This window comes from Larus michahellis, chromosome 8 (assembly GCF_964199755.1).
Source record: "Larus michahellis chromosome 8, bLarMic1.1, whole genome shotgun sequence".
Taxonomy (NCBI): Eukaryota; Metazoa; Chordata; class Aves; order Charadriiformes; family Laridae; genus Larus; species Larus michahellis.
Window position 1 is genome coordinate 4,361,418 of NC_133903.1, and position 21,824 is coordinate 4,383,241.

Genomic DNA, 21,824 nt, shown 5'->3' on the forward strand with positions numbered 1-21,824 from the left:
GCCGCGTCCCCCCGGGCCGCCGCGGCCGGACCGCGCGCCTCAGGGGGGCCGCTTTGGCCGCGCGCCGAGCGGCGGAGCCTTCGGCATGTTCACGGCGACGGCCGAGAGCTTCCTCAAGCAGGCGAGGTACCGGGAGGAGGGCTGGGGTACCGGGGGAGGGCGGCAGGGCCCCCTGGGGCGGGCCGGCGGCCTGTGGGACGTACCGGGCCTGTCGCGGCTAGGGCCGGGGCAGAGGGGGAAGCTGGGCCCCGGTGCCGCCTCAGCGGGGTCCCGACGTCCGCTGTTTCCCCTCTTTCCCCGGGCAGGGAGATCCAGGAGGAGGAGCTGCGGAGATTCGTCTCCCGCGTCGCCGCCGTCCTGCAGGGCCCGGAGCTGGGCCCCGAGGCCGCCGACTGTCTCCAGAGGCTGCACCTCACCGTCGCCGCCACCAAGTACCCCCGCAAGTGAGCGGCCTTGTGTCTCTCTGATGTTGGCAAGAAGCAAAGCGTTACTTTCTTGGGGGTGAGAGGGCAAGGGCTGGGGCTTAGCGCTTTAAAATAACACCCTCTTTTGAAAACATTGAGCTTGATATAAATGTAAAGCCCCTCTTTGCCTTTTTTCCCCCTAAGCAGATGATGCCTGCCTCCTTTTGCAGCGAGGGTGACGGGTGTTTGTGTCACTGAGCGCCCTTTCAAGCTGCGCTAAAGAAGAAAATTCAGAAGTGGAGACGATAAGATGGCATTAGTCAGGGTCACTGTCAAGGGAGGTCGTCCCAAGACCAAGGAAATAAATGTTGGAACCTTTTCTTGCCTTGCAGTGATGCTTTACTGTGACTCTTGCAGGCTAGATGGCAAGTTCGTGGAACTGTTGCAGACCCTGCTGTGTTCGCCCAAGTGCCCTGAGCAGATCCAGCTGTTATGTGCTGCCATCCTGAGAGAGATGTCGCCTTGCAACGATCTGATCCTCTCCTGTGATGAGATTCAAGATGCAAAACTCCTGAGCCTGGTATCCTCCGTCCTTTTGGCTCAGGTAAATGACATGTCGAGTCAGAAATCTTCCCTTGGTGATATGGGTTTGCTTTCTGATTGTTCCCTGTTTGCTGAGCTCAAGGAGAGTGAAAGTCAATTGAAAGTATCTAGGAAAAAACCAGAAGCATTTCTTTTGTTTTCTGTTTAAGGGACCTAATTATTCTGCTTTCTGTAGGAAAAAATGGTAACTTGTTTCTGTTTAGTGTTTGATAACAAAGACTGCTTAAAATTGTGCTGTGTACACACTGAGGGCCTGCAGGCAGAAAGGAACATTTTAGAGCTAGCTGCTACAACAGGCTTCAAGTCAGTGCTGCTGGAAACTGTAGAGCAAAAGATGTGAGAGTGAATTTACTATTACTACTCTTTATGGTACCGGTTTTCAAGTTCAAATGTAAAAAAATATACACAGAACCTATAAAACATATGGGGCTATAAATGTGGATGGGGCTTCCAAGATCTAGATTCTCCCTGGAGAAGAAAATACGAGGACCTTCCTGTTTTGAGTGCAGCCTGCATTGACTGCCCTCTGGGGAGTAAGCTGGAAACTTTTTTTTCCCTTCTACTTCTTCTTTTACTATTATAGTGCCTATTAAAGATAAAATACTTTTCTGAGCCCTTCTGAAACTTCTCATTCTGAGTTTCACTGTGTGCTTAGAAATGCCTCCTACATTTCTGATTACTCCTCTGAGTCTTACTTAGCTAGAGGAAACGAAAAACAGAAACAGAAAACAGTGACATATTACTTACGTGCTGCCTTACAAGGCACTTCTCTCCCATATCCAGCCCTGAGACTGTCTCGCAGTTCTACAATGCAAAAACATACTCTGTGTGTTAATTTTTGTCAGATCACAGCTAAAGCTGTGAAGAGATTTTCATCAATTTTTGATGTTACTAAAACTTGTTATATTTCAGCCATTTCAGTATCACTTCTGTAACACGGGGTACAACAAGCAGCAGCCACAGTTCAGCAGAGCCTTTAAAAACATCTTCTGCGTATTTTCATTTGTCGCCGCTTTGGTGGAAATCATCCTCCTTCTCTCTTTGCCTCCCCTGCAGGGAACCAAGGGGGGGCTTGGTTCTGCAAAGATGATGTTCTTTTTGTAAAGCTTTTGGCTTTCTGGAAAACACAGCCTTTGGTGTTGCATTAGGAGCTGGAAACCTGCCGTTGATTTGAGTTCAGTCTGGGCAACAGGAGAGGTGTCAGCAACACACGTAAGCAGCCCCATCGTTTGCAGCGGGGTTGTCTCTTCCATTTTCCTTCACTGCACATATCCACATCCCCAAACCTTAACGTCCTTGTTCTGTATGTTGCTTTGGTCAATTTATCCACATCTGCCCACGAGAGAAGCACAGAAAGCAGCCCCAGTCACGGGTGAGGTTCCTGTATGAAATTCCTCACTGGAAGCTCACCTGATTGCTTCTAGTGATCTGGTGCAAATCTGACTATTAGATGTGGGGTGTCAGAGATTGGTGTTTGTTCGCTGCTTTCAGCAGCCAGCTGTGCAAAACTGTGAGCAGCAGAGAAGGTTTGCTTTTTCTTGGCATGATGACATTCATGGGGAAAGAAAACCTGTCAAAAGTCTGGGTCCACCTGTCGTCTTTAACGAAGTTGTCTTGGACAGGAGGATTTGGCAGCATCTCAGAGCCACAGCTATAACAGCCTCCCAAAGAGGAAACTGCTTTATTTTCCACGTTGGGAGGATATGGACTAACCAGAGAATCCTAGAATGAGTTACAACAGTCTGTTCATAAATTTCTAATTTAACAATTGAGCTAGCAAACTGACCACATGGCGGGTACTTAGTCCTAGTACTTTCTGCTCTAGAATTCATGGATTTTAGTGTTTAAGTTGAAGACATCTATTGCAGTTGTTAATTTCTACTTCAGGTGATGGCTGTTCACAAACCTGTTGCTCCATCAGAGTAGTCGACCCCTCCTGGGGTCTTTGAATTCACATTGCGGAAGACCTCTGTGAAATGTGGTAAAATAGCCCGTGCTGCGAGTTCTCTGTTTGTTTGACATTGCTATTGATGCCTGATGGAAGAGTTTGTATGGTATTGGTCTCTAGCATTAATAGAAGATTATCGGCCTATCTTCACCTCTGCTTTGTTTTTAAGGGAAATAAGAAGGGTGAAGTGTCTGCTGTGGGGCAGCGTATTGTAAAAGTCCTTGAAAGAAGAGTGCCTGAGAGTCAGAGTGCTCGGTACCTTCTTCCCATCCTGTCAAATGTCATCAGTCTTTCTCCAGAATCTCTAACTGAAGGTAAATATACAGGAAGGCCCGAGATTACCGTCTCGCTGTGAGCCATATAGTGATCAGAAGGCTCTCTGAAGGCTTTGACTAGGTGTAGGACTTGGAAACTGCTGTTAAAAGTGACATCTTTGCCACAGGGAATATGAACTTACTGGGCGAGATATATTTCGCCACTCAAAAATGGAACTAGGCCTTTGGCTGCTTTGACCCCTTCTGGGGGCCAGAGTCTCTGTTCTGTATGGATTTGGATCACAGTAAAATGTACCCTAGCTAAGGTTTGCACATGCAGCAAGAGCGTGAAATTGTAGCTGTCCTGAAGGGCATCAAGCGAAGTGAGAGATGGAACCAGAGATGTGCCTGTGGATGTGTCCAAGAGAGCAGCAAAACCAGAGATCTGGACTGATCTGGTACCAGAAGTCCTTGGTTCTAGCACTCGCTCCTTGACTTTATGTCTGAGGAAATATAAAAGGCAAAACAATAACAAGCCTGACACAGCGGCTAGGAGTGAGAAAAGCACGCAGAGCTCTGAAATGAGTGTGAGCAACCTTGGACTCTGAAGTAGTATGAGGAGGGCAGGGCACTCACCTTGGGGTGCCCATTTCTTTGCTGGCTGCTGGATCCAGTGATATAGGCTGGAGGAAAAGCACCACAGCTGAGGGGCAGCAGGGCTGTGTCGCAGAGGCTGCTTCTCTGCCTGGTCCAGCAATGACCCTGAGGCTTGCCTTGTACAGAGCAGACCAGTGTCATCAGTAAGAAGATGGCCGACTGGCTGAGGTATGCGAGTACTCAGCAAGGAGTCGCTCAACCCTCTGGAGGCTTCTTCTCCAATCCCAGGACCAGACAGGTGAGTGCTGAGTTGCCATCGTCATCTCACAGGGGCATTTGTTAGTTACCTGCTGTTTCAGGTTCCCAGAATCAGCTTTTTTTGGGAAATGGTAACCTAGAAAGGCTGCTGTTCTTTGTCACTTTGTGGATAAGTGGTCAAGACACATAGGAAAGCAAAGTAGGGGGATTTATAGCTCCAAGATTTAGGACTTCTGCTGTAAAGCCAGAGCTTTGATCCTTGAAGTAATTTTGAGGGGGAGGGTCTTTTAGTGACCATGTATCTCGGAGTAAAAGCTGATTGCAAATGAGTGCTGTGTCAGAGAGAGGAGGGGAAAGCTTGGAGTGTGGGAAAGCTGGGGAAAAGGACCCAACACAGTTGGCTTTTCTCTCTCTGGATGACTGTCCACTTGCAGGCCCCATAGTACATATAAACAAGGGCTACTTGTCTCAGTGGAGTTTTCCTTGCCTTCTCACTTAGCTTCTCCCTGGGGATCTGACCTGCTGCATCTTTTCTCACAGCCTGGTCCTGTCACAGAGATAGATGGTGCCATTGCCACAGACTTCTTCACAGTGCTCTCAGTGGGCCAGTACTACACAGAGGACCAGTGGCTCAACATGCAAGCCTTCTCCATGCTGCGAAATTGGCTGCTGTGCTATGGGGCCAAGGGCTTGAAGGCGCCTAATTCGGGTACGAACTGAAGAGCTGCAGGCCAGTGTGGGCTGCACCCCCAAGAGGGGGGGTGTGCTCCGAGATGATTAGGTGGCTGGACCAGCAGCCCAAGAAGTGGCAGGAATATGGGCAAGAGTTCAGAGCTCTTGGACTAGGAGCAGGAAACTTTGGGAGGGAATTTCACAAAAGCTCCTGACTTATCCTTACTGACCCTTCCATGAGGAATTATAAGTTCACTGAGTCCCCTGGTTTCAGGCTAAACCCCATGGATCCCTGAGAAAAAAGGCCTGGGTGGTGGGAGACAGCATCTTCTTAGTGTTCTTGTAGCACTCCCGTCTTCCCCAGACTCTTTCTCTTCACAGTGCGCCTGGGGACAGACAGCTCCCTTGCTGTTGCTGGGCAGCTGCGTGGGCTACACTGCCTATGCCATGAGCCGATATGTGGTGAACTTTATTCTGTAGATAACAAATCAGGAACGGACAGGTCTGTTATGGCCATGGTCTCAGCTACATCCACACCTGGTCGCCTGCTTCCCCCAAAGGACCGTCTGCGGGAGAAAGCCTTCGAGTACTGCCAGCGGCTTATTGAGCAGAGCAACCGGCGTGAGTCTTGCCATGAACTCCTTGGAGCCCTCTTGGTAGCGCTCTTGAAAATGTTCCTGATTCACTGCCTCTTTGGGCTGGGATCTCACTCTCTAGAGTCCACAAGTCAGGCTCTATGCATGGGACCTGTCGCAGCTGCTGGTGCAAGTCGTTGACCAGTCTCGAGCTGGTCACTCCCACACGCTCCCTTGTGTTGGGAGTGATTTGGAGGCAATGCCCGTGTTCTGCTTCCTACCCTTGGTTTGCAGGGGGGGCTGTGGAACTTGGTTCTCATTAGCATGAAATCGGGATCAGTCTGTGTTCCCACCTGTCCTGAAATCTGGGTTAGTGCTCAAACTGACAGCCTAATGTTCCTGTTTGGGCTCAAAGTTTAACTTGGACTCCTTTCTCTGGCAGGACCCCTGAAGAAAGATGATGGAGACCTGCAGAAAGCTGTAAGTGCACAGAGGTGGGGCTGAAGCTCTGGGAGTTGTGGCTTCCCCCACTCTGATCTGACTCTCTGCTCTCCTGCAGTGTCTCATTGAGGCGGTGACAATCATGGACGTCATTTGCAAACAGGACTCCTCCTACGTGTACCGCGCAGTCTCCTTCCTGAAAATCCTGCACGGGAGAATCAGTGGGGATGCCACTTATGCCAGGGCACTCCTGCCCATTGCCCAGCTCTTTGTGAACCACGGTAAGTCATCGGCTCTCGCGCCCTCCTCCGTGGTCTAGTCTTGCATACTCTGAGCACAGCATTTTGTCCTGGCAGTTTGCTGGCTGCCTGAGTTGGTAATTCAGCATCGGCTGTATTCTAGGATGGGTGATCCCGCTCCAGGGCAGCCAGGAGCTGGGCTGTCCTGTGCTTTTTAGAAAAATATAGCCCAGATTTAGCTTAGCCCCTGGAGCCCCTGTTGGCAGGGCTCCTGGGTGGGCTGCATTCAGCAACGTGCTGTGTCGTCCCAGGCAAAATGGCAGCTGTGGACTCCGATGCAATCTACAAACACTTACTCACTGATATCCCGGCTCAGCTCTTCCACAACCCGTCACTGGCCTTTGAATTTGTCCAGTTCTGCAAAGACAACACCCAGCTCTTCACCGAGACCTCCAGCATATTCAGGCAGAGCTTCCCAAATCTCTTCAAGGTACAGCTTGTTGGAGCAGCACAGGCGAGAGCCTGCTGCGTGTTCCTTTCTGTGTCCCAGAACCTTCTGTTTGCCTTTCAGTGCACCCCAGAGCCCTCCGTGTCCCTCCATGGCAGTGCTAGGGAGAGCATAGGCGAGAAGGATGGGCGAGAAGGACTGTTATAAAAGCAGGTGTGTTTGACGAGGGAGGAGGGTTCTGAGTGTGATTAGCACTGCCAGTAGAGGAGAGTCTGCATTAGTGTTACTGCCAGTGGGTTGGGAAGCACAGTGAACACAGCACTTTGTTTCTGGAAAACTTTAATAAGTTGCAGCTTGCCAGCCACTGAACCAGCTGCCAGATGCCTGTGTTGAGCTTCCAAGCAGCCTCCCAGGATTTGACCAAACCCTCAGACTTCTCTGGTTTTGCTTTTCAGAAGTGACTTTCCCTTCCCTGTCCCTTTTGAGCACGGTGTAAGAATTGTCTGGGTGTGTGGTGGAGTAGCAGGGACAGTACAGCAGTTTGTGCTTGTTCCTTGCAGTTCCTGGCGTGGAACAGCCCACCCCTTATCTCGGAGTTTGTGGACCTTCTCCCATTTCTGCTGGATGCAGGCACAGCCGTTGAGATCTTCCATTTGCTGCTCGACCTGCCCTGTTTGACAGCAGCTCTGGACATCCAGCTGAGGTAACACTAGCTTCCCTTCCTCTCGTTTGCTAATCAGAGTCTTGACATTGACCATACCCTAGTACACACTTCTCTGAGCCTCAGCTGCCCTCTGGCTGCCACTGTCACAGAGTGAGAGACATCTGCTACAGCCACATTAACACAAAGCTGCACAGATCTCAGCCCAGTTTTCTAGTAGCGTGCCGTGCATGGGAAGAGAAGGTGACCGGCTCTTGCACTTCAGTACTGGACTGTCTTTGGGGCTCAGGGAGCTGTTGTTGTTCCCTTCTCCATATCCAGCTCCAAACTGTTGCCATGTGCTGGAGTGTCTGCCGTGAGCCACCACCGCAACACGGAGGTGTGGGCTACCTGGTCTTCCCTCCCTGGTCTGACTCCTCTTTTCTGACTTTGTTCTCCTGGACGCATACAGAGGTTCCTTCCTGAGGTCTTTAGGAACTGTGAGTTTCCAGGAAGGTGGGACACAAGTGGGACTGACTCTCACTGCTGTACCTCTGCTATTCCTTGTCTTCGCAGACACTGGCAGCTTTTTCTGGAGTGCATAGCAAAGGGAGTCATCCTAGAGGCAAGGTGATGGTAGACTTCAGTGACGGAGGGATAGAGAGTGCCATTTTCCCCTTTTCTAGGAGTGATACAGAAGCAATTCTGGAACTATTGCCTGAGCCCAGGGGGTCTGAGTTTACAGTTTCTGTCATCCTGGTTCTCTGGCTTCCAGAGGACCTGGATTAGACCAACATGCTGTCCCTGTTTCAGTGAAGAGGGAGTTATTCCATTGTTCAGGATTCCAACTATGCCCTGGCCCATTCTCATAATACAGCATGTTCTGTGTGTGCCTGCTGCTAGGTCAGCTGCTCTTCCTACCTCCGAGAGGGCTGCCTGCGACCCAGCTGTGAAGCCCACCACCTGTCTGGAAGCCTTTCGCCATCCCAAATACAAGAGCATGTTCCAGTATCTTCTCCGTACCAAGTCTACTCCCGAGGATGCCCCAGAGAGGTAGGAGGCTGCTGTAGGAGATTGCCACGGCGGTTTGGTTCAGCCATCCAGCTCTGGGAGGCAGCACTGGGCTTGCTGGGAAAGGCATAGCTGGGGTGAGGTGGATTTGATCTTCCCTGTGTTAGCTTTGCCAAGCGCTCAAAGGCCTTGTGGTGGAGGGATAGGGAAGGGCAGCCGGGAGAGTAGCTGGGAACAAGCCTTCAGCAGTAACTTTTCTGTTGCCCGCAGGCTGATTCCACTTCGGCAGCTGCTGGGATCCCTGGCCAGCAGCCCAAGGGTCATGCAGTGTGCGGAGACTGTCCCTGTCTTACTGGAGCTCTTTTTCAGGGTGGTGGCAGAGGTAGGCCCGCTGGGGGGAGTTTGGCTCCCAATCGTGCCATGGGGATCTCTTGTTATGTGAAGAACAGTCGTAGAAGCAGAAGCGTTAAGACACTGCAGCTTCAACAGAGGGGTGCATTGGGTGGGATGGTCTAATACTGGCATGAACCGGCGCTGAGCTGGCTACTTCATCTGGAGAAAAAAGCTCCGTGGTGCAGTGTCAAGGCACATACTGTCCTTTCAGCCATCTGTAAAGCAGGTGGGTGAGAGCAGAATGAGTGCCTGATACCTGCTTTGTACGCTGCTCCCCTTGTGCCAGATCGGGCTGTTTCTGCGCCAGGCGATTTATCTGGCTGGTTAGTTTGGGTTTTGACTGCTGGAAGTCACGGGTGTTGCTGAAGCAAGGGCTGTTTTTCAGTTTGCAGATGGCACGCTGATAAACCAGCTGGTGGTGCTGCTGCTGCAGAGGAGTGACCAGCTCTACGAGATCCCAGCATTTAAAGATGACGTGTACAGGTGAGATGGGACAGAGGGCGCAGCCGAGCTCCCAGCCCTTCTGCTGGCTGCAGCCTGGCAGCCCAGGAGCCTTTTCATTTGTGGCCCAGTCCCTGCTGCAACAGGTCTTTGGAGGGTACAAAATGGGGACTGCACCTTCAGCCCTGCTGGAAGCATCCTGAGTTTACAGCCACTGTGCCAATGGCTGGGTGCTGCCAGCACCTCCTCGGTTTGGTGACGACCGCCTTGCCCGTGGTCTGAGCTCTGCCCATCTCTCTCCTTCAGGGTGCTGAGCTCTCAGCTGGTGATGCTCTGCAGGCTGCGCCCTGCGCTCATTGTGGAACTGTCCACAGAGATTTTGGAGTTCTCGGGAGCAGTCAGCAACATCCAGAACAAGGAGGTCATCTTCACCCACATGGTAAGTGGGGCCTGCCTGCTTCTGCCACAGGTTGCTCCAATTGTGGTGCAATCTGTTGGTCACCTTCCCTTTCCTCATCTCCTCTGTCCTAGTATTAGCTAATCTGATTTGCTGTTCCCTAAAAATTATTCCATTCGCTTTCCTTCTGCTTGCCCTGAGCACATCTGCTTTTGCTTCAGGTCTGGGCTATTGGAGAGTACATGTCTGTGTCCTACGACAAGCGCTGCACTGTGGAGCAGATCAGCCGGTTCTTCGAGACTCTAGAGGCCATGCTGTTCGAAATCACCCAGCTCCGGCCACTAGCCAGCACCCCCAGCTACGCACCCCGTGCCATCAGTGTCCTTATGGCTACCTTGACCAAGTTGGCAGCTCGCAGCCAAGACTTGATCCCCAGGTGAGGAGGGGTGGTGGGGAAGGGCAAAGGGCTGAAACGTGCAGATCTCATGGTTCCAAACACAGATGTTTGCTAGTGTTAAATCATCAACCTCGGCAGCCAATTGAACCTGAAACTGAAACAGGACAGAGGAAACAAGCTGTGGAGGAGCCCGGTTTGGGGAAGTGGGATTCATCTCCTGACTAACACCCTGCGCATCAGGAGGAGGGGGTGGGTGGCATCTGGTGTTCACCTACAACAGAGACTTTTGGAGCACATAGGCTTTAAGTAGTGACCTTGCTGGATGAAGAGGTCCTGCCAACTGCTGTCCATGTCCTTCTCTCCTGCAGAGTGTCCATGTTCCTGTCCAAGATGAGGACATTTGTCCAGAGCCCTGCTGTCACCTCTGTTTACTCCAAGGAGGACCTTGAGGAGATCCTTATCCGGGCAACTGAGCTCATGAACCTACTGAAAATGCCGAGTGTGGCTCAGTTTGTGTTCACGCCGCCTGTGGACGTGGCCAGTACACGGTTTCAGAGAGAGGTGAATGATTCCCTCCCTTTTGCCCTGAGAATAGTCACCCGGCTCCTAGAGCCAGCCCCTGGCTTCGTGCCAGGGTGAGGGCACGAGGTTTCTGAGAGGCTCCAGCCTCTGTTGTAACTCGTCGGACACTGCTGATGGCTCAAGGCTGAGGCCCTGCCCTGAACTGGAAATGAGGAACAAGTGGTTGTGTGAATGAAGCAGAAAACAGGAATAAGTAGAGCTGAGGCAGCTCTTCTGGTCTGAGGCCGTTTGTATTTCTGTCTCCTTGCGCCCGTTGCTTCTCTGTCTCCTAAGCTTGTCTTCTCTCTCCCTGGCCAGTATGGATTGAAAATCCCAGTGGATTTGTGTGAGTGTGACAGGAGAGTGAGTGCATGCATTAATACCCTGCCAGCACAGCATGCCCCTTTGGAGACGTACTTCTTCCCTCCCCTTTGCCCTCGCTATGCCCTGGCTATGCATGTGCTGCTTTTATTGCCCCTCTGCTCGCAGCGGATCAGCCAAGCAAAGGCCTGGGCGAGGTGGAGAAAGCAGAAGCGACTCCATTAAGTCTGCTGTGAGCCCTCGCCGCTCTTCTGTCTTACCATCAGAGCGAACGTGTCGAGATCCAAGAGACAGCTACCAGACGGGAGCTTAGAGAGATTTATTGATCCGGTTTATTTTTGACACCAAGAGCGTTTCTTAACATACATCAGCCCCGTGTCAAACAGGCGCCATGCTGTGTTCTGTATCTGCATGAGAAGTTTATACACATTCGAGCTGTACAAGTATTAACAGACGGGGGAAGTAAACACGTCCCACTGCTCCTCCCAGGAGAAGCAAGCCCTCATGCACACTAGTAAATAGCTGGATTTATTTACAACCTGTTTCAATACCTGACTGCACCGTGAGCAACGCACAGCTCCGGGGCTGTTTCCCACCTCCAGGGGTGCCTGGAGAGTTGGGCGCAGTGGGGAGCGTTGGTACCTCTGGAACTTGCCAGGGTGCAGTTCCAACACTGTCTAGTGCAAACCAAGCCTCCCCCGAGCCCTGGCTCCCGGGCAGAGGGGAGCGAGGAGGGCATGCAGTTCGCCACGGGGCTCTAGCCTCCTGCCCTACAAGCCCGTCGAGCTCCATGGAGGATGGTTAGGCCACCGGACCTACTTGATTCAAAGTGGAGTGAATCCCCAGGAGCCCTGTGGGGCCCTGAGCCTTTGCCGGCCTGCCTGGTGCAGCTGAGTCGGTGGCGGGAGGGATGCGTGGTTTACGGTCCCTGCTTGGGGCGGCACCCCAGGCCCCTTGGCGTGAGCACGGCCTAGCAGAGGAGCAAGGCACTAGTGTCTCAGGTGAAGGTCTGTCTTGCCCTGGAAAAGGCGAGCCAGGCTGCGTGGAAACCCAGTAGCGGAGTGTTTCCCCTGTGTGGATTATTCCGACATCTCTCTCCTTCCGCAAAGTGCAAGATTTAAGCACAGAAACCAAAACTACAGCAGTGAAGTATCCGAGGTTTAATTAAGGCCAACCCTGTTAAGCATCCCTTTTTTTAGCATCACAATCCTCGGAGCGCTGCTGTTGTGAGATGCCGTGTGAACACCTGATTTGCTGCCAGAGCCTAGCCCATGCTGGTTTAAGCGCAGGGTGCGATGTGGGGCTTTGCAGCAGGCTGTTTTAATAGGGTTTGGCTAAACTAGGTCTCGGTATCTCTCTATATGTGGAAATCAGGTTGGTTTTATCCCGTTCATGTTGCTAAAAGCAGAGGGAGGACTGTGCAGGCAGGAGGCCGGGTGTGCAGGGAACGGCCAGCCGCACGGTGGAGCTGCCAGCTCGGCTCCGCTGCCTTTGGCAGGAGATGGCAGAGCTTTTTCTGGGACGTTGAAGGCTGACCATCCAAAGGGAGCCTCTGCTGCCCGTCATCACCCGTCGGCACGTCAGCAGCACGGACTTCTGAGCCGCTCTGAGCTGGGCAGGAAAGAGGGCAGCCGTACAATGGCCTGGCAAAGCTCCTGCGTGGGGGAATTCTCCGCTGGTGAACGTCCCGCGCTGCTGGGTCAGCCTTGGGGCCTTCTGCCAAGATGGTGGTGCCGAAGCAATAAATCTGCCGCATGAGCAAGGGCGAGAGAGTCCTTTTCTTCAAGGGGCTCCCCCCAGGACTTACGGGGAACTGCTGGTGGTGTCGGCCCTTTGCTGTGGCTGTTTCCCCTCCTGAAGCAGGGCTGGGGGCACCGTGCTTGCAGCCCAGCAGCAGAAAGGCACCTGACTTAGGGTATGGCACCGGGGAACTTCACTCCTAGCAATGCATCCCGCTTGGAACCCCGCTCCTGGGTGTGCTTGTGCTGTGCCTACCATCCCCAGAGCTGGGCACCCCTTTTCCAGCCTGATGTGCCAGCACCTCAGGTGGCCGCTGCCACAGCGAAGCCCAGGCCTGCCCCACACGCTCATCTTTAAATCCCAAAGGTGTTTCAAGCCTTCTGCCCGCCGACGGGAGAGATCACGCAGGGCTGCCGGCCTGGAGGAACGGAGGAGTCTGCCTACAACCCCCGCGGAGGGAGCACCCCCTTCCTGCCCCCTGCCAGAGGGGATGAAGGAACAGGAAAGCTCCTCGGAAGGACGACACAGGGTATAAGATGAGGCCGGGCAATTGATCGGGAATGATGCTCCCAGCCAGTGCGCTGGGAGAAGCGTGCACCACCCTTCCATGTCCTTTCCTCCACTGCAGCACAGGGGCAAGGCGTCGAAAAGCAAACCGAGGGCGGTTGTGGAGTCCTGGTCCTCCCTCTTGCGCTCCAGGCTCCCCGGGGTCAGCCTTCACCAGAGCTGCACCCCCGAGCCGCTGCAGAAGGACCCTTGTACCACAAGGACTAGGAGGAAGAGGAGCTGGAACTGATTTTTTTGGCTATTTCCATGTCCGACTTGGCAACCAGAAACCGCAGCTTCTTCCCTCCGGAGCGGATGAGGTCCACCGCGCTGCAGAGAGCGGCAACAGCGACAGAGGGGTGAATTCTGGCTCCCCACGGGCTGGCAGCCCCCGCCATGGGAGCCTTGCCGGGTCACAGACATTTTGCAAAACAACCCCATTTACAAAACACCTGCACCCTCTGCCCCGCGCCTGCTTGGTGTTACAAGCAGGGGCTGTTTCTCTCCTGCATGTAGCTTTTTGGGGAGCCCGGCTTTCACCCAAGTGCTGCCAGGACGAGGGCAAACAAGCCCTGAGCTGCTCTGCCCCGTGGGCACCTGGGCTCTGCCCTGGGCAGCCAGGCAGGGTGCGAGCTGCTCCATCCCACCGCCTTCCAGAGGAGCACGTCTCCCAGACATGCTCTCCAGCTTTTGCTCCCTCTTCCAAACCCCTCCACCCAGCTGCTTTCCCCCCGTTTCCAGTGGCCTGGGCAGGTCCCTCCTCTCTCTGTGGCTTCCCCTGTACCGCAGCATCCTCTGCATTGCTGTCCAGGAGAGTAGCACCAGGCTCTCAGAGACCCTGTGCAGCTCTTTTTAGCTGTAAAACAGCTAAAAACTTGGACTTGACATTAACTCCCACGGTGCTGATACCAGACTGGGCCCTCCGGCGAGGTGCCGCTCACCTTTGGTAGTCTGCCCCGATGAGACTGGTGCCATTGACAGCCAGGATGCGGTCCCCGATGGAGAGCCTGCCGTCGGCAGCCGCCGGGCTGTCCTCGATCAGGGTGCGGATGTAGATCCCGGGGGAGCAGAGAGGAGTGTGCTGTTGGCAGGGAAAGGCCGTGAGCGAGCAGCCAGGGCTGGGGCGAGGGGACACGAACGGTTTGCGGTTCCCAAGGGCCGAGCTCCCCAGGCAGGGCGACTGCCCCGCGGCTCACAGACAAGCGGGTGCCTGACAGGACCCTGGGGAACACGACGGCTGGGGACCGTGTCACTAACAGGACCGGGAAGGAAATGCAAACCTTCAGTTTTATATCTATTTATACACAGAAAGGAGAGGTGGGGGCAATCTTTTCTCGTTCAGTTCCATTCAGAGTAAAGCAGTGTTAGCCTGCAGCCGTCTCGGGATGGGAGCGCCCTGCTCACGGCTGTCCCAGGGGCTGGGGGATGCCCTGTTTCCTCCTGACTAACGTGCTGCCATGAAAGGCCACTCAGTGGGACGATCCACCGCACCAAGCAAGCGCCGTCACTGGTGGAGCCGTTCTGGCACCCTGCGAGCCTCCCTGCTCCCCTCCGCTTCCCTTGCCACCCGCCGAAGGGTGGAGAGAAGACCTCAGCTGAGTCATTTTCCTTCCACAAGAGCGCTGAGCCTGTTCTCTCCAGCTGCAGGACAGCTGTGCGTGCACAGCACACCACCCAGGAGCGGGGGATCTGTTCCTCCCTAGAGATCACTGTGCCTCATGTTCCCCGGGAGAAGCAGCCTAGCTCCCGTGGGAAGCCATCAGCTTCTTTGCCGGCTTTTCTTGGGGTGTAAAACACGTCCCGCTCCAGTTATTTGGAGGGGCATCAGCCCCGTCCCGCAGTCGATGTGAACTCACCAAGCCGTCGATCAGCCCCATCCCCAGCCCGATGGGTCCTCTCTCCAGCTCCACCACGAAGACGTAGCAGAAGTCATCAGTGGCAGAGCTGCGGCTGGAAGACTCTGGCGTGGGGTAGTCGTAGGGGGTCGGTGAGCATCCTGGCAGCGGGGAGACCGGCTTACCGCTCTGCCATCGCCCAAACCCAGCCTCGCGACCTCCCACAGAAAGCTGTCCCCCAAAACCCCATCAAAGCCCACCCAGAGCCGGTTTTCTGCTGGGGCAGGAGGTGGGTGAGATGCTCTGTTTGCTCTCACCTGCCCCGTCCCCTGCAGGAACCGTGTGTGCAGGGAGGGCTGCGCAGGGGAACGGCAGCAAACACCCCCCTGCCCCAATCCTGCACCCCCAAAGCAGGGCAGCACTGGCTTTCGGTACCTTCGGGGGTGCTGCCTTTGGTGCCGTTCATCCCGTTCCTCCGGGGGTCCTGCAGCCCCTTGCCGGTGCCTTGCGGGGACTCTGGGCTCCCGGAGTCAAAGTTCAGGGGCGTGGTGGGGGGTGTCAGCAGACAGGAGGGGTCTGTGGGCGCCGTGCCGGCCTTGGGGGCCGGACCCCTGCCCAGCTGCAGCTGCTTGAGCTTCTCCTGGAGCTGGGGCTCGCCGGCGGGGGGCTCGCAGGGGCAGCCGTTGGTGGCCAAGCAGAGCTGGGGAGCCCCCTCTGCCTCCGGCTCGGCGCAGCCCCCCAGGGAGCAGAAGTCCTCCTGGGTGATGATGCTCCCCAGGGCAGCGGCCGGGCTCTCGCTCACCTCCAAGGCTTCTGGCGTTGCACATGCCTCTTTCTTAAGAAGGAGAAAAATCCTCTGTGGGACCCCCAACGGGTGCCTTTCACACCCTGCCTGCACCCCACCACCCCGTCTGCTTCGCAGGCAGGACAGCTGCCAGCTCCAGCCAAAGCCTTGGAAATTGGGACACTACCAGGGCTTGTCCTGGCTTCCCAGCACAGCTCCCGCACCCCAGGTTTGCAGCCAGGGCCGTGCTGGAGACAGTCACAGCCAGCCAGGAGGGGACTGCTGGTCATGTCCCTGCTGGGGAATGTCACTGGAGGGGGACGCGGAGAGAGCACGGCTCCTCCTGTGGCCCCAGAGCTGGGTGACGTGGCCCCAGGGTGACAGGAGGAGGTAGCGGTGCCTGTGGGTGCCGCGGCAGATGGGGACAGGGCGGGAGAGAAGGGGCCCTGCTGAAGGGACATCCTCCCCAGGGAGCTGGGGACGGACGGCAGCTGAGCTTGGCACCCGCAGCACGTCTCGCCCTCCCTGTGCTTTATAAGGCATTAGCTAATTAGTGCTTTAGTGCGAGCCTGCCTGGCCACGCGGGCAGGGCGCAGGGCAGGGAGGACGGTGGGACGCGCGGGGAGAAGGGGAGCGCTGCCCGCGGCCATCCCCATCTCCTCCCTCCTCCCCACTAACGAGATTTGCCGGGACGAGCCTGTCCTTCCCGCTCACCTCCCCGCACCCCCAGGCTGGGGGATTAGCAGCACTAATCCTTCCAGCAGCTCGACGTGAGGGCATGGCCGCAGCCCCGGGCTGCAGGAGAGGGCAGTGAGCCCTTCTCACCAGGCTTGGAGGGGCTCCAGAGGGACCTGAGACCCTCCTGCCCACCCAGGAGAGGAACAGCCCCTCCGTGGGGTACAGGTTACCTTTGGGGGTGCTGAGCCCGGCCCCTCGCCGGCGTGGGGGCTCTTGCTCTGCAGGCTCCAGAGGAAGTGGCGGATGTAAAGGAGGTGCCGGTAGATGTTGTCATCCAACGTCTCCACCTCCAGGTCCACTTTGAAGCCCCCGCTGGGCAGGATGATGGGGGGGTGGTTGTCGAAGGACTCCAACATCTCATCTGAAAGGTGGAGGGAAGGAGGGATGGAGGCTAGCGCTGGCCCGGGCTACACCCCGCTCCTGCACCCCGTCTCTCGGCCACGTGCGATCTCCCAGCTAGGATAGGGGACACGGCGAGCTGCGAGGCAGCAGCATCCCTCACTTGGGGACACAGAAATGGCCCCAAACCCTTCTGAGCGCGCTTTGCATCCTCTGCCATACCCGAACGGCGGGGCCGTGGTTATTCCCCATTGCTGCAGTTACTCCAGGAGCCCCAGGGAGGGGAAGGGAATTAATTGCCGGTTTGGTTTGTACATAAAAACCTTGGAGGGAGCCGGTGGGTGAGCAGAGTGTGGTGACCAGAGCAGCGCCTTGCGCGATGCCAGGGGCTCACCGGGCTGGAAGGCGGCGGGGGTCTCCTCCTCGCCGGGCTGCCACGCTGCGATGCAGCCCATGTCCATCACCGCCTGGCACTGGCTCAGCACCCGGTGGAGCTGCGCGGGGCTCAGCGCCGGGAACTCGGCTCGCAGGGACGGCCAGGTCATCTGGGCGAGGAGACAGAGCATGGGGCGAGCAGCCGCTTTCTCCGAGGGGAAGGGGCTCACAAGGGGGATGGGAGGGAGAAGCCGGGCAAGACGGAGTGTGCCTGAGCATCCCCTTGGTACTGCCCACTCAGGGACCCACCACCCTGTGACAGGTGGCAGAAGAAGGACCCCGTTCTGCAGGCACCCCCAAACGCTGAGCGGGGTCTCTCCTGCCTGTGCCCCGCCTCGACACCGCGAGCCCCCAGCACCGCTCACCTGGACCAGCTGGGAGCCGGGCATGGCCAGCAGGTTGGCCACGCTGACGAGTTTGGCGAAGAACTGCTGGGCCAGCTGCTCGAAGCCGGCGCCGCGCAGCCACTCCAGGAGCAGCCGCACGCTGGCCCGCAGCTTCACCCCCTGCGACCAGTGGAAGCAGCCGAGAGAGGAGCCTGCGGAGGCAAAACACCCGTCAGCACGTGCCGGGGAGCAGCCCCCTGCTCCCCCCATCCTCCAGCCGGAGCCCAGACCCTGCCCCAGGGCAGCAAAATAGATCCAGGTTAATGTCCCCAGGCCACGGAGATGCTGGGAGGGCTGGAGCCCCTCTGCTGTGAGGACAGGCTGAGAGAGCTGGGGGGGTTCAGCCTGGAGGAGAGAAGGCTCCGGGGAGACCTTGGAGCCCCTTCCAGTCCCTAAAGGGGCTCCATGAGAGATGGGGAGGGACTCTGGATCAGGAAGGGGAGTGATAGGACAAGAGGGAACAGTTTTAAACTGGAAGAGGGGAGATTTAGATGAGATATTAGGAAGAAATTCTTTGCTGTGAGGGCGGTGAGGCACTGGAACACGTTGCCCAGAGAAGCTGTGGCTGCCCCATCCCTGGAGGGGTTCAAGGCCAGGCTGGACGGGGCTTGGAGCAACCTGGGCTGGTGGGAGGTGTCCCTGCCCAGGGCAGGGGGTGGCACTGGGTGGGCTTTAAGGTCCCTTCCAACCCAAACCATTCTGGGATTCTATAATCCCGTAGCTGTAATCCCTGGTATTGGCTGGACTTCGCCTGGCACTAACAGCAGGCAATGGGGCCACTGAGTTAATGAGGGCTAATGAGCACCTCAATTACAAAGCAGGATGCACTCGTTTATTAACGAGCTGCCCCTCTGAATTGCTCTCAGCCGCCTCTGCTCAGGCTCACAAGGGCAGTGCTCCTGCAGGGGTGAGGATGGGACACTTGCGGGGTTAAACCCTTCCTGGCAATGGGAGACCCCGGAGGTAGCAGCTGGGTCTGCACCTGGCCCCCCCCCCATAGCAGTGCTGAGACCTGCCCACCTCCAGCCCCCTCAAGCTGCCTGAAGCCCCCTCCCTCCTGTACCCCCCCGAGGTGGCACTGGGATGGACTGGGGAGCGGGGGAGCTCCCCGAGGGTTACCCAGTCCGGGCTGGTGTTCGAGCAGGACTGACCCTTGTCCAGGAGCTGGTTGAAGAGCAGGGTGTTGGAGAAGAAGAAGAGGTAGGCAAACATCTGGGAGGTGATCTCCGGGTGCACTTCGTGCTGGCGGAGCAGGTCCAGCGCCGCCTGGTAGATGAGCACGACCCTGCGGAGCTCCTCGGGCAGCGGGGGGGACGCCCGCCAGCTCTCCCGGCACTCATTCTGGAAGGGGTTGCACTCCAGCAGGGCAGGGAGCGACACGTACAGACACTGCGGGGAGAGCAGCAACTTCACAGCACACTGATTTGGGGGGGGGGGGGTTGGTTTGGTTTTTTGTTTTTTTTTTTTCCCATGAGCCAAACCCTTCTGACCCAGCAAACCCCGCTGGCGCTGCTCCAGCAGGGGGCTGATCCTGCTTACCCCCTGCCTCCACGCGCTCCGGTGTTGTGCAAGTGTTTTAAAAAAAAAAAAATATATATATATATACACATATATATATATGAACGTGCCCATTGCTTTTAGCAGCCGGAGGTGACGGCGTGGGACAGCTCAGGGATCTGAAAACTGACCTGACCGAAGCTGCTCGGTTGGGCACGAGGGTGTAAGTAAAACCAGGGCTGATGGGGACGGCCTTTCCCTGTCGCTTCAACGGGAGAGCAGCTCCTGGCGCCCACCTCCGCCGAGGCGAGGGTGCCGGGGAGGCGGGTGCTGCTCCGGCAGAGCGGGAGCATCCCCTGCGTCCCTGCATCCCGACACGCCAGCGGAGGGGCAGGTCCGTCCCGCACACAGCAGCCTTTCTCCTGCCTCACACTGCCCGCTCTGTTCCCCGCTCCCGATGCCGCCCGGCTCTCGCCGTCCAACGGCGACGCTCCAGGGGCCCCTTTCCATCGCGCCCTGAATCGCACCATTATGCCGCGCCGGCCGCAGCCAAGCAGCTCTCCCCAAACGAGCCGCTGCACTGCAGGCAGGGAAACACGCCGCAGTAATTCAATACTTTTCCTGGGCTGCGACCAAAAATCGGGGCACTTCAGCCCAAAGGAAAACACCTCGGCGCGACGCAACTGCCAACAAGTAAAAGCTTAAAAAAAAAAAAAAAAAAAAAACCCAAAACCTCCTGCACGGCCCGAGAACGCTGCTGGGGATGCTCGTGCTGGCCCCATGGGATGCTGCCGCCCTTCCCGGGGAGCACGTACCTTGGAGATGTAGTAGACGCACTGCTGGAAGGTGTACATGACCACCTCCTCCAGCACCGTCATCGCCTCCTCGCTGGCTGTGATGGTCGAGGAGAACAGGGACTCCTTGGAGCCTACGGGGTGGAGAGGAGGATGGGGGGGGGCAAACCTGCAGCAGCAAAGCCGAATTCACCGCTCCCCAAATCCCCGGGGTTGGGGGGGTTATTAGTGCTCCTGGGCTGGCAGCACCACCGTGGCAGCCCCAGGAGGGGCCAGGAGGCTCCCCCCCGTCCCGGAGCACCCCCCTGCCGCCTCCCGGGGCTCACAGGGTGGGCTCTGCCCCGCAGGCACCTGCGGCTGCTCCCCTCCTTCCAGCAGCCCCTCTGGCCGACGGACTTTTTAACCTGCTGCATAGACCAGAACGTTTCTGGGGCTGATTTAATCCCTTTTTTCTTTTTTTTTTTTCCCCCCTCCTTTTTTTTTTTTTTTTTTTTTTTTCCTGGCACGAACACGAGCTCACCAGCCAGCAATTCTGCAGGGCTGCCTGCAAATCCCAGCATCCCCACAGCAGCCGAGGGGGGGGCAAAAAGCCACCCCCGAGGCATTAACCGCGAGCTGCCGTGGTTAGGGGATGGAAAAGGGACGTGGAAAGGGGATGCTCAGCTGCCAACGCAGCACAGCCCTGCCCCGACGCCGAGCAGCACCACGGCACAGCGCGGGGCTGCTCCTCCCGCGCGGATTACCCCAGAGATGTCCCTGCTGATGAGGATTATGGGGGGGTTAAAGGAGCATCTCGGGGGGCTTGCGAGCAGGGGTTAGTGGAGTAAAGTCATTCCGGCCGGAGAAGCAAGCAGGGCGCTGCCTCCAGCCCTACCTCTGACATCCAGCTCCTCCTCCATGCTCTGGATGTAGGTGGGCGACTTCTGCTGGATGAAGTAGAGGACCTCGATGGCGTTGGCCATCCAGAAGAGGATGTGCTGCAGGTCCGGGAGAAGGTCTGTGATGGAGAAGCAGGACAGGGTGGCGGGGTCCTGGCTGGGGAGACACAGCGGGTGTTAGGGCTGCTGCTCCTCGGCATCCCCACTCAAGGTTTTGGGGAGAGAACAGCCATCCTGGGGCAATGCCGGGGCGTCCCTTCACCCCCAAGCCCAGCACCCCCTTAGGAGGACCCTTTGTAAACAAAAAATCTGGCGGTTCCTGCTTTGTGGGATGGCAGAGGGGACCCTACGGGGACCGGGCTGGCCAAGGGCCACCTGGCCTTTGCGGGGTTCCACTTTTTGGGGGGTAATTACCCCTGATGCAGCTGAACTGCAGTAAATACTCGTGGCTGAAGAGCAGCTTTCCCTGAGAAATATGTGCTGCTCCTGCCAGCTCCGGTCGGTTAAATCCAGCCCGCCTGCGCTGGGCCGTTCAAAAATAAAACAAAATAAATAAAAAGCATCTGGGAAGTTTCTCAACTGCCGAACTGCATTTTCCCGCTCTAGGAAAGGCCTGGGAAGCATCCTCGGAACTTGTCCTAAAGGAGAGCTCACAGCAAGCACCAACAGTTTCTCCAGATGCTGCTTTGGAGCCTGGATTTTGGAAACGGCTGGGAAGCCAGCCTCGCACCCCGCCCGGAGCCAGCCCCCCCCGCTACCGCTGTGACAGCCCCAGCGTGGTGCTGCCCACCCTGGGACGCCGTGTGCCACCATCCCTGCATGCACACGTGCAACGCCAGCCCCCTCCGCGCTCCGCAGGGGGGTCTTCAGCATGAAGGGGGTGAGACCCGACCCCCCCCACCGCCGGGGACATCCCCGCTACATCCCTCGAGGATGCTGAAGCCACATGTGCAAAGCCTTGGCCTGGTCCTGGATTGGAGAAGACCCCAGAGCTGCTGCAGGTCCTATTCGCTCCACCCCCCCCGAGCTCTCCTGCTTTTCCAGCCCCGCTCGCTCCCAAGCAGCGGCCTTGCAGGCACCGTGCTGAATGGACCAGAGAGCTGAATGCACGGGACTGAGCAGGAAAATCCAGTGTGTATCGTTGGTGCCAGGCTGGGAGGGTGGTTTTAGCCAGCCACGGATTTCCCTCACTCATGGAGAGAAAAACTGGGTTGAATTCTCCCCGTTTTGGGGCAAAACAAGGAAGGGGGGC

The 21,824-nt window shown here is 56.6% G+C and overlaps 2 protein-coding genes across 5 annotated transcripts in view; one reads left to right on the forward strand and one right to left on the reverse strand.

Moving 5' to 3' along the window:
• On the forward strand, nucleotides 1-11,108 carry AP5Z1 (adaptor related protein complex 5 subunit zeta 1). 2 transcript variants are annotated; one of them, XM_074598891.1, is made up of 17 exons: nucleotides 1-126; nucleotides 306-443; nucleotides 822-1,008; nucleotides 3,125-3,269; nucleotides 3,992-4,104; nucleotides 4,605-4,773; nucleotides 5,217-5,357; nucleotides 5,754-5,791; nucleotides 5,871-6,033; nucleotides 6,303-6,481; nucleotides 7,000-7,142; nucleotides 7,983-8,132; nucleotides 8,361-8,472; nucleotides 8,869-8,966; nucleotides 9,231-9,363; nucleotides 9,543-9,757; nucleotides 10,087-11,108. In XM_074598891.1, exons 1-17 carry the CDS (start codon nucleotides 86-88, stop codon nucleotides 10,355-10,357), a joined length of 2,436 nt encoding a protein of 811 aa, XP_074454992.1. In that variant the 5' UTR covers nucleotides 1-85; the 3' UTR covers nucleotides 10,358-11,108. The 2 variants fall into 2 exon arrangements, with proteins under 2 accessions (XP_074454992.1, XP_074454991.1); XM_074598890.1 differs by having other exon boundaries at nucleotides 20-126; nucleotides 3,134-3,269; nucleotides 10,087-11,104.
• RADIL (Rap associating with DIL domain) overlaps nucleotides 10,905-21,824 on the reverse strand; it is a 27,025-nt gene continuing 16,105 nt past the window's right edge. For all 3 annotated transcript variants that reach the window (XM_074598888.1, XM_074598889.1, XM_074598887.1), the window contains exons 7-16: nucleotides 20,569-20,729; nucleotides 19,716-19,828; nucleotides 18,555-18,792; nucleotides 17,383-17,555; nucleotides 16,977-17,127; nucleotides 16,414-16,604; nucleotides 15,157-15,556; nucleotides 14,743-14,882; nucleotides 13,828-13,967; nucleotides 10,905-13,216 (exon numbers count right to left, since the gene is read on the reverse strand). In XM_074598888.1, coding sequence (XP_074454989.1) covers nucleotides 13,111-13,216; nucleotides 13,828-13,967; nucleotides 14,743-14,882; nucleotides 15,157-15,556; nucleotides 16,414-16,604; nucleotides 16,977-17,127; nucleotides 17,383-17,555; nucleotides 18,555-18,792; nucleotides 19,716-19,828; nucleotides 20,569-20,729 — 1,813 coding nt within the window. In that variant the 3' untranslated portion in view covers nucleotides 10,905-13,110. The remainder of the gene's footprint in view (nucleotides 13,217-13,827; nucleotides 13,968-14,742; nucleotides 14,883-15,156; nucleotides 15,557-16,413; nucleotides 16,605-16,976; nucleotides 17,128-17,382; nucleotides 17,556-18,554; nucleotides 18,793-19,715; nucleotides 19,829-20,568; nucleotides 20,730-21,824) is intronic.

Excerpts from the sequence above, each read along its gene's own strand:
- AP5Z1 (XM_074598891.1), top strand. The coding sequence starts at position 86 with ATGTTCACGGCGACGGCCGAGAGCTTCCTCAAGCAGGCGAG. Across the intron at positions 8,133-8,360 it reads CCCGAGGATGCCCCAGAGAG|GCTGATTCCACTTCGGCAGC; the intron begins GTAGGAGGCTGC and ends TGTTGCCCGCAG. Across the intron at positions 9,364-9,542 it reads AGGTCATCTTCACCCACATG|GTCTGGGCTATTGGAGAGTA; the intron begins GTAAGTGGGGCC and ends CTTTTGCTTCAG.